The sequence below is a fragment of the Acanthochromis polyacanthus genome, chromosome 15 (genome assembly GCF_021347895.1).
Source record: "Acanthochromis polyacanthus isolate Apoly-LR-REF ecotype Palm Island chromosome 15, KAUST_Apoly_ChrSc, whole genome shotgun sequence".
Taxonomy (NCBI): Eukaryota; Metazoa; Chordata; class Actinopteri; family Pomacentridae; genus Acanthochromis; species Acanthochromis polyacanthus.
This window is the reverse complement of record NC_067127.1, coordinates 18,472,934-18,482,976: the sequence shown is the minus strand read 5'-3', so window position 1 is coordinate 18,482,976 and position 10,043 is coordinate 18,472,934. Positions and strand designations below refer to the sequence as shown.

Below are 10,043 nucleotides of genomic sequence, written 5' to 3'. Positions count from 1 at the left end.
TTGGATTTTTTTCAAGGAAAACAAGGACACAATATTTTTTGGTACCTGTAAATGAGGACAACAGGAGGGTTAATCATCTCCCAGGATTTTGTTATGTACACAGATATTTTCACTTTTGCATTCAGTTTTGCAAATATTTGCAAACATTTCTACTCCTCATACAAAACGCAGAAGAGCAGCTAATATCATTAATGATGATTCCTAAATTAAAACCTGTCTTCAGACAGGTGATTGGTCAGACTGTGTGCTGTAGATATGTTGGAACTAAATGCTGTAACCTAGAGCACACAGTCTGACCAATCACCTGTCTGCAGACTGAGATCGGTTGATTAAATGAGTCAGGTCTGGTATGATGCTGCTTAGTTGGAACAAAAACCTGCAGCCACGCCGGCCCTTTGTGGAATGAGTTTGACATCCCTGGCTTAGGCTGTGAGCTGTGGCAGGGCTCTCTCCTCCCTCGGCCTTGCTCTCTCTCTCTTTGCAGGTGTGTGCTGTGCTGATGAGGAGTCCAGGACAACGCTGAAGTTAGCTTCCGATTCAGCAGCTTCCGATTCGGCACTTAAGGGAAAAGTTAAGGGGAAATGAAATGAATGTGCCGTGCGACAGTTTATCCACTGATTATCTGTTCTTTTCGACACTTCTTGATGTGTAAACATTTTAGACATTTGGGTAAGACATTAACTATGCCTGACAAGAGGTATTGTATTGGTAAAATTAGTATTTTATTTGTGAAAACGTTTAAGGGGATATTTCACCGTTTTTGCTTTATAACCAGTCCTTATTAGACCAGGTCCAGATTGAAAACCACTGTACCTACACTCTTCAAATCTGGACTGAATTATTCTGCAGAGCCTGTAGATTCATAAAAACACAGTCTCTGATTTGTGAAAACTTTATTCTATTTGTGAAAATGCAATAAAGGCACATTTTACAGTTTTTTTCTCATCCAGACCACATTAGATCAGGTCCAGGTCGAGAACCGCTACACCTAGACTCTTCAAATCTGGACTGAATTATTCTACAGAGCCTGTAGATTCATAAAAACATAGTGTCTGATTTGTGAAAACTTTATTCTATTTGTGAAAATGCAATAAAGGCACATTTTACTGTTTTGTCAGCATATAGACCACATTAGACCAGGTCCAGGTTGAGAACCGCTACACCTAGACTCATCAAATCTGGACTGAATTATTCTACAGAGCCTGTAGATTCATAAAAACATAGTGTCTGATTTGTGAAAACTTTATTCTATTTGTGAAAATGCAATAAAGGCACATTTTACTGTTTTTTCAGCATATATCTATGCCTCCAACCATCAACCGTCATTAAGGCACTACAGACACTCAATTTCCCATAATGCTCCAGCAATGTGTCTCAACCGTACGTAATTTCCTCTTCCTTCTGCCTCTCCAGCGCCTGTTGCGTGGTTTAGCGGCGTTCGCTAGCCGGGCACATTTTCTCCTTTTTCACTCCAATATCTGACGAGCTTGGATTTATAACTAGCATCATGTCATACCACGACGAAGAAGATGTCAGTACACTCGTTTTCTTCCAGACATTCCAACGGTGTTATGATATTACCAGTGGCACGTTAGTTAGCGGTAGCCGGTTAGCTCGTTAACTGTGTAGCTAGCATTAGTCCACCGCTGTAGTACAACAGTAGCCAGCTCTGAGCTAGCATGATTTAAATGATGATGATGAGACGGTAACTTTACCACGAAACTCTCTATACCACCACTGTATCGTTACTTAGCTAGTTTAGGGTAATAGAGAATATATTAACTTGCAAAATAAGCTAACGTTGATGATAAGTACCTGCCTAACAGATATTAACTTTGCATCAGTAATAATTGTGTAGTTGCTCTGTTTCCCCACAGTACGATCCGTACGCCTACCCGAACGACTACGACCTGCACACTGGTTAGTAAACACATCTTTATCCTGTATTTATCTCTATGTATGTTAGATTACTTTCATGTATAAACTGTTGATAGTTACTTCATAACCCAGTAGGTGTAAAAGTCAGTACGTAAACTAATAATTGCACACATTTAAAGTAGCTTAGTGTAGAGTCAGTGTGTCATTGTCTCCTCCTCACTCCCCCCCCATCTCCTTGCAGGTGACCCCAAAGCAGACTTGGCCTTTGAGAGGCAGTATGAGCAGCAGACCTACCACGTCATCCCAGAGGTGATCAAGAACTTCCTGCAGTATTTCCACAAGACCATCTCGGACCTGATCGACCAGAAGGTTTATGAGCTGCAGTCTAACCGAGTGTCCAGTGAGAGCATTGAGCAGAAGATCTATGAGATCCAGGATGTTTATGAGAACAGGTGAACCCAACACTCTGTGTAGTTGTCTTATTCCATGGAGATGGTGTTGCCTTCTTTAGCAGAGTCATTACAGCTGTATGTGTGTGTATATGACGAGTATTTTACCTTTCCTATTTTGTTCCGGTTCAGCTGGAACAAATTGACTGACCGTTTCTTCAAGACTTCTCCCTGGCCAGAAGCTGAGGCCATCGCTTCACTTGTTGGCAACGGTGAGTGAGCATTTATCGGTTAAATTGTTAATTTTTGATGATTTTCTAAAAAAAAAAAAGAGAGACATGCACAATAAAATAATTCAGAAGAAATATTGTAATTATAAGCTTAGATTTGGTTAATGTTCTCAAGGAAAGTGTTTTGTCACACACAAACTGCTGTTGGGAAATTGAAAAAATAACAGTTCCTTCTGTTTTCACATTTTCTGACTCAGACAAATAATGGAGTTTTGGTTATTTATTTATTTACTTAGATAACATGCCTTTTTAAACCTGACACTGGGTTTTGGGTTCAGAGAGTTATGCATACATATGCATAATCGGATGTGTCTGTATGTGTATGCGTGTATATATACTTTGTATTGTGTAGCCTACAACAATGTGCTTTAATTGAATTGGCCCAATTGTGAGTAGTAAAGTTGTTTGAATTGAACTGAAATGTGAAATGAGACAAATGACGCGTAAGATATTGGCTCATTCTTGCAATTGCCCAGATATATATGTTATTAATGGTGTGATTTAGTTGGTGTTTGTACAGCTGTATTCATTTACACACCTCTCAGATTTTAAACAGATTTTACAGTCTAGCAATCAATGAGGTCATCTCGGTGTAGTTGGTCAGTGGAGCTGTTTCACGTCAGCTTTGCTTGTTATGGTCTACAGATGCTGTGTTCCTCATCCTCTATAAGGAACTCTATTACAGACACATCTACGCTAAAGTCAGCGTGAGTATCTGCTCGGTAGAAACACTTCTTTATGTCTGTCTTGATAACTGTGTGAAAACTTTTCCAGTATTTTGTAATAAATCTAGTTTTCTGTGTAATCAGGGTGGACCTACTTTGGACCAGAGGTTTGAGTCATACTACAATTACTGCAACCTCTTCAACTACATTCTCAGTAAGTTTCAAAAATATTACTCTTATTTTTTCTCTTACCTGCAGTTATCAGTGTAAAATCACAGCTGATGAAAGATCAGTCATTTGAGAATGTGACTCCAAACAGATGCTGATGGCCCAGCCCCCTTGGAGCTGCCAAACCAGTGGCTCTGGGACATCATTGATGAGTTCATCTACCAGGTACAGTGGATTATACCCTTTTTTATTGCGTCCTTGGTTAACAAGACTATTCCCAAACAAATGCACAAACATGAGAGATAAAACAAAGACAAGGTCAGATAGTAGTTGCTGTTAATTTTATAGTTGTTTGTAACTGCATCGAGTACCAGATGGGTGGTCTATTAAGCATGACACTGACACGTTTTTCAATGATTGTTTTATTAGTGCTTATGCAAGTAGCCTATTTGGTTAATGCCTTCTGTCTCTCTATTATTGAACAGCCTGTATAAAGTATGTCTAAATGTTGCTGATAGATGTGGGATTTGCTCTCTTTGCTCTTCAGTTCCAGTCCTTCAGTCAGTACCGCTGTAAGACGGCCAAAAAGTCAGAGGAGGAAATCGAGTTCCTGAGGAACAACCCAAAGATCTGGAACGTCCACAGTGTCCTCAACGTTCTCCATTCTCTGGTGGACAAGAGCAACATTAACCGTCAGCTTGAGGTCTACACCAGTGGAGGTAAAGAACAGTGTTTTAGTAGGAGGGAGCTTATATGGGAACATTAATGATTTCAAAAGAATTATTTCTGTTTATGAAGAACACCTGTCATAAGTCTGGGGTCACTGGAACGTTAAATGAATCAGAAATATACTCTAGATGTTGTTAATGTGGTAAATGACTATTCTAGCTGGAAATGGCTGATTACTCCGCCAAGGAAATGGCGGAGTTATATGATGGCCGGTGTACCTGAATCTGTGAATCTGTCTGTGTGAAACATTACGGAAAAACAGACCAACGGGTTTGGATGACATTTTCAGGGAAGGTCAGAAATGACACAAGGACTAAGTGATTAAATTTTGGCATTGGTGCGGCTTATAATATGGATTCACGCTTTGTTAAAGATTTCCCATTGCCAGTTACAGCAGCCTGCACAGCGTGGCTGTAACTATTAGGGATGTGCGCAACTAGTCGTTTAATCGTTTAACCGCCTACTCATTTATTAAACGTTTAGTATTTTACAAGTCGGTTAAACGCTAGTGTGCCCCCCACTGTCTCCTACCCGCTGACAATCACATAATGGCGATCCTCCTACGAATTGACCATGATTTACCAGTTGGAAATCATACAAGGAGGAAACGATTAAACTGTAGGGTGTTTCTCATCAATTCCTGCCGACGCTACATATTTAGCTCACATACACCCCGTCAAAAGTTTTGAGACACTTTCTCATTCAAATAAATTAGAGCCTGTCTCAAATCTTTTGACAGGGGGTGTATGTAGCAAACCCCAGCCAGACATGTGAAGTTCAGCCGTATTTGAACACAAATTCACCTTTCTGTCCTTCCCTCATTTCTTCACCGTAACACCTTGTCCCTGCTAGGTGCTTATAAGTTTAAACACATCCTTTGCTAGGCAGCAAAAGTGTGGAACCATTTTCTGTCATCTTTATGTGAATTTTCTGACTTTATGGCAGTGTCTTCGTCATGTCAAGTAACCGCTTCTTAGACAACACTTCCTGTGCCGCTGGAATGGTTACAAAATAAAAGCCCGAAACATTAAAAATCCGCCTTCAAAATAAAAAACATGGAGGGAACTGTTATTTTAACACTAGCAAAACAAAGGCTTGCCAAAAGTGATGAACTGATCAGCACACCTTCATAAGTGTCATTTACATGCAGTTTGGTATTCATATATAACATGCACATGCATAACACATGCCTGTACTCAGCACAAGGTCATTTTTTATTAAACATTTCATCTGTTAGAAATAATACGTCAACTGAGCAGCCTTGACGGAGTACTGTGCTCTCTGAGTGCTTTTCTAGTTTCCAGCAACCATCACTCCTGAGTTCTAATGCTACATTGTGTTAGCTAATGGTGTTGAAAGGCTAATTGATGATTGGAAAACCCTTGTCCAGTTATGTTAGCACATGAATAAAAGTGTGAGTTTTCATGGAAAACATGAATTTGCCCGGATGACCCCAAACTTTTGAACGGTATTGTATAAACGCTTTGAGGTGACCACGGTCATTTTGGTTTTGTTTTCATTTACCTGTACACAAACAGCTGATTTAAGGCAACAGAAAGTCTTCTTTCAATCACTATTTTCAAATCATTTTCCGCTGTTTGTGTCCCTGTCCTCTGCTATGGCTTAATGGCACCAACTGTTGATCTGGAGATGCTTCTAGTATTCGACTAACTGCATTTCAGTGAGCAACTTCTGACATTAATGTCATGTATTTAGTTGCAAGAAACCCAAACACGACTGTGTCACTGTGGGCTCATTTTAGTTTAAATCCAAATGGAAAAGACAGAAGCCAATAAGTTGTAGGAGAATTCATTTTTAATTGCAGTTTTTTTAATGACAACTAAAATTGCACGATTGTGACAGCCCTGTTAAAGTCTTCAAGTGTAAAAACAGTATTAAGTACACTCAACTTGTGGACTGTATTCAGTATTGGAGCATACAATGCTGTTAACATGTTTTCTGTTGCCGTACTCCAGGAGACCCAGAGAGTGTGGCTGGAGAATATGGACGTCACTCCCTGTACAAGATGTTGGGCTACTTCAGCTTGGTTGGTCTGCTGAGGCTTCACTCTCTGCTTGGTGATTATTACCAAGCCATCAAAGTCCTGGAGAACATTGAGCTCAACAAGAAGGTACGACCCGATTTACTGCGTTTGATGTACAGAGTGACAGACTGTACTGGTGACTGGGTGATGATGCAGTGTACTGTTTCAACATTTAAAACCTTTCTCCTGTCTTGTCCTCTGTGTCTCTCTTGTTTCCTGTCTTTCAGAGCATGTACTCCCGTGTGCCAGAGTGCCAGATCACCACCTATTACTATGTGGGTTTTGCCTACCTAATGATGAGACGTTACCAGGACGCAATCCGAGTCTTCGCCAACATCCTGCTCTACATCCAGAGGACGAGAAACATGTTCCAGAGGTCGACATACAAATATGAGATGGTCAGTCAGAGGAGTTCTCAGACGATATCGAGGCTTTTCTTTTTAGCTTCAAGTTCTCCCTCCTTTTTCCGACACAGAACATGGTTATACAAGTTGTTTGATGGACTAATACTTATTCAATTTTTTTAGATTAACAAACAAAACGAGCAGATGCACGGCCTGCTGGCGATCGCTCTCACCATGTACCCTATGCGCATTGACGAGAGCATCCACACCCAGCTGAGGGAGAAGTACGGAGACAAGATGCTGCGTATGCAAAAAGGGTAAGAAAGAAATCATTACCTTGTGTCGGAACGTGTGGGCTCAGTGCTTGTCTTACTGTATTGCTCATTTTATCTGTATTCATTCATTACCACTTGGACCTTTTGTATTTGTAAGACCGTCATTGTTTGATACTTGACTGTTATAATTCCATGTTGCATAAAGAAACCTTCTTCTTTTTGCACTGGGACAACTATAGCTGCTCTGAATTGTTATGAACTGAGTACCAGTAAGTCTGTAAATCCTGCATTTTATCAGGATAGATGCCTTTGGTGCACTGTCAGTACCACCAACAGCCACCACAGCATCTTACTGTTCTCAAATGTTCCTTTTCCCATCTCAGAGATCTGCAGGTGTTTGAGGAGCTGTTCAGCTTTGCCTGTCCCAAGTTCTTGTCGCCTGTGGTGCCAAACTACGACAACGTTCACCCCAACTACCACAAAGAACCTTTCCAGCAGCAACTGAAGGTCTTTGCTGAGGAGGTGCAGCAGCAGGCCCAGCTGTCCACCATTAGAAGGTAGAACATGTTGACATTTATCAAAATTATTCCTCAATAGCCTCTTCTTTCACCTTTTAGACATGGTTTAAATCGTTCCTAGTTTCAGTAAACCTGTGTGTGAATTCCATCTAAGTCACAGTGTTTATTTGCAGCTTCTTGAAGCTCTACACCACCATGCCAGTAGCCAAGCTGGCAGGATTCCTGGACATGACGGAGCAGGAGTTCCGCATTCAGCTGCTCGTCTTCAAACACAAGATGAAGAACTTGGTGTGGACCAGCGGCATCTCAGCTCTGGACGGAGAGTTCCAGTCTGCTTCTGAGGTCGACTTTTACATTGACAAGGTGAACATTTGTTAAATGGAAGTGCTGCCTTTGACCTTTTTGTATTGTCATATGCAGTATTTAGGTATATCACAGGAGCTGATGAATCCTGGGGAGTAACTGAGATTTTTAGTGTTATGTCTCAGCACGATTTCACTGATTGACATGTACACAACCCTACTTATCATTCTTCTCCTGGTGTATATGAAACAGTAGGTGGGGAAAAAAAATTAAGATGTTATGCACACTAATTTAAGTAACTCTTTGCGTTTTCTGTGTAACACTTCCACAGGACATGATCCATATTGCTGACACTAAAGTTGCTCGTCGATATGGAGACTTTTTCATCAGACAGATCCACAAATTTGAGGAGGTGAGTAGTGAACCATCATGCCTCTGGCAGGAAAAGGAAGGTTCAAAACTTAAGAGTTGCTCAATCTTTTTTAAAGGCATCCGAAGGAAATTGGAGGTTGACACCAGTATTGCAATAAGAAAAATATTCCCAACTGTCCCCTTACAGTTGAACAGGACACTGAAGAAGATGCCAGCCACCAGTACCACTGCGACATCAGGAAGCGCCACAAACCGAGGAGTTTGAAAAGCAGCAGTGAAGAAGATCTCAGGGACGGAGACCTCTGCTGCTTAAGTCTTCAAGTTTTTTGACAGCTATTATTGATGACTTTTCTATGTAACCTGACAACAATTAAAGGATGGAGTGGTGTGCTCAAAGGAATGATTTGGTTCTTTAATTCCACTGCAAGTGTTCCCTCTTAACAACCACTAGGTGACAGTATTTACTAGTTGTCACACTAACTCAGATGATGATCTAATTTTAAGATGAAAGTGCAGATGAGCCCCAAATTATTTGTGTCCATGACAAATTTAGATAGTGATTCTTTTTATAATTGTATTTGACCAATAAGTTTCTACTTGCTGGAAATGACAGATGTGACAAAAGATTGAACACAGGACATTATGCTAGTGACATATATATATATATATATATATATATATGATGCCATGTCTAGAATTACTCTTGCCCTCTCTCAACAATCACTCACAAATTCTTTATTTGCATTCTCAGCAAGCAAATAGTTGACAACAAGCAACCATTTTGTCCTGCCCCTCTTTTGTGATAATCTCCAGGCCCTAGAAGTTGAAAGGCTTCTTTTCGTCACTGATCTCTAGTTGCCATTACAGATTCTCGACAGGTCTCAGGTCTGGATTGTGGCTGGGCTGCTCCAACATGCTTATATTGTTTTTTTGATAACCATTTCTTGATCACTTTGGCTTCATGTTTCAGATGATTGTCTTGTTGGCAGGTTCATGACCAGTCCTGCAGACTGACTCACAATCTTCTTGTTCTCATGCTGCCATTTACTTTGACAGCACCTCCACAGTATCAAACTCCCACCACACTTGATCATGAAGATGTTTTTATGGTAGAATGCTTCTCCTTTCTTTCATCAAACAAAACAACTCCATTTTGTCCAAGCCAACCACAAAAATGATGACCAAAAGCTTTCTTCTTTGTCCAGGCGAGTTTTTGTGTCTGTCCCGTGTAAGGGGAGTTCCTCTTTCATGGGTCGTCATTGAGACCAGCCTTGTACAAATGGAACAAGACACTATACATAGAATTTTGTATGATTAAGAAGTGCAACCGTTTGTTACTAGTTTATTTCCAGCTATAAGAAGCCTACTGGTAAAAGAAAAATGCAACACAAATCAACATTTTGCATAGGTATGAACATTTTTGGGTTTAACTGTACTTGCAGCGGCCTGCAGTGGTGGTTCTTCCGCGTGTGTGTGTGTGTGTGTGTGTTGGGGGGGGGTTGAGGTTGATTGTGATCTGATGATGATCAGATGATTGTGATCTGATTGGCCACCTCGTGTGCCCCCCCTCAAAAAAAATAAAATTCGATGGAAATTTACATTTCTGATACTACGATTTCTGACGCTCCTGAACACAACTTTGTTGTCCGACTGCATCTGAATGCACCAATGACGTTAGTTTGATCTTTTGATTGTATTTCGTTTGGATTTGAAGAAGCTTTGAAGACGTTTCTTGATGCTAGAGGAGAAGACAAGCAGCTTTGTACCTTTGCGGTAAGAAGACTATGGCCGTTTCTCAGTACGTAACTGTCCGTACTTGTGTTCTCACGTACTCGTGAAACATCATCATCGAGAGACTGCATCAGACCAGACTAGTGTGCTTGCACCAAACATTTTGGGTAACTGCACTTTAATATGGATGGATGACACTGAATTAGAGTGTTTTAATGAGACTGAGGTCAGATGTGTAGTTCTGTCATTAAATAGGAAATTATTTCTCAGAATTCACAGAAAAAAGTCTGAAATGCTTGCTAGGTTGGCATCCCACATGTTCTTTGGCTCAGCTAAA

At 40.6% G+C, this 10,043-nt stretch overlaps 1 protein-coding gene across 2 annotated transcripts; it reads left to right on the top strand.

The window, feature by feature from the left end:
* The first annotated feature begins 1,365 nt into the window (after nt 1-1,365).
* On the top strand, nt 1,366-8,375 carry eif3s6ip (eukaryotic translation initiation factor 3, subunit 6 interacting protein). 2 transcript variants are annotated; one of them, XM_022207227.2, is made up of 15 exons: nt 1,366-1,531; nt 1,878-1,920; nt 2,120-2,330; nt 2,460-2,539; nt 3,203-3,264; nt 3,367-3,436; nt 3,542-3,615; nt 3,938-4,109; nt 6,096-6,250; nt 6,391-6,561; nt 6,691-6,824; nt 7,166-7,339; nt 7,474-7,663; nt 7,935-8,015; nt 8,092-8,231. In XM_022207227.2, exons 1-15 carry the CDS (start codon nt 1,508-1,510, stop codon nt 8,131-8,133), a joined length of 1,683 nt encoding a protein of 560 aa, XP_022062919.1. In that variant the 5' UTR covers nt 1,366-1,507; the 3' UTR covers nt 8,134-8,231. The 2 variants fall into 2 exon arrangements, with proteins under 2 accessions (XP_022062919.1, XP_022062918.1); XM_022207226.2 differs by having other exon boundaries at nt 1,367-1,531; nt 8,163-8,375.
* Nucleotides 8,376-10,043: the final 1,668 nt, after the last annotated feature.

What these genes read in the sequence shown, in the direction of transcription:
- eif3s6ip (XM_022207226.2), top strand. Translation starts at nt 1,508, where the DNA reads ATGTCATACCACGACGAAGAAGAT. An exon ending in ACATCTACGCTAAAGTCAGC is followed by an intron (nt 3,265 to 3,366) that starts GTGAGTATCTGC and finishes CTGTGTAATCAG; the next exon opens with GGTGGACCTACTTTGGACCA. An exon ending in CCTCTTCAACTACATTCTCA is followed by an intron (nt 3,437 to 3,541) that starts GTAAGTTTCAAA and finishes GACTCCAAACAG; the next exon opens with ATGCTGATGGCCCAGCCCCC.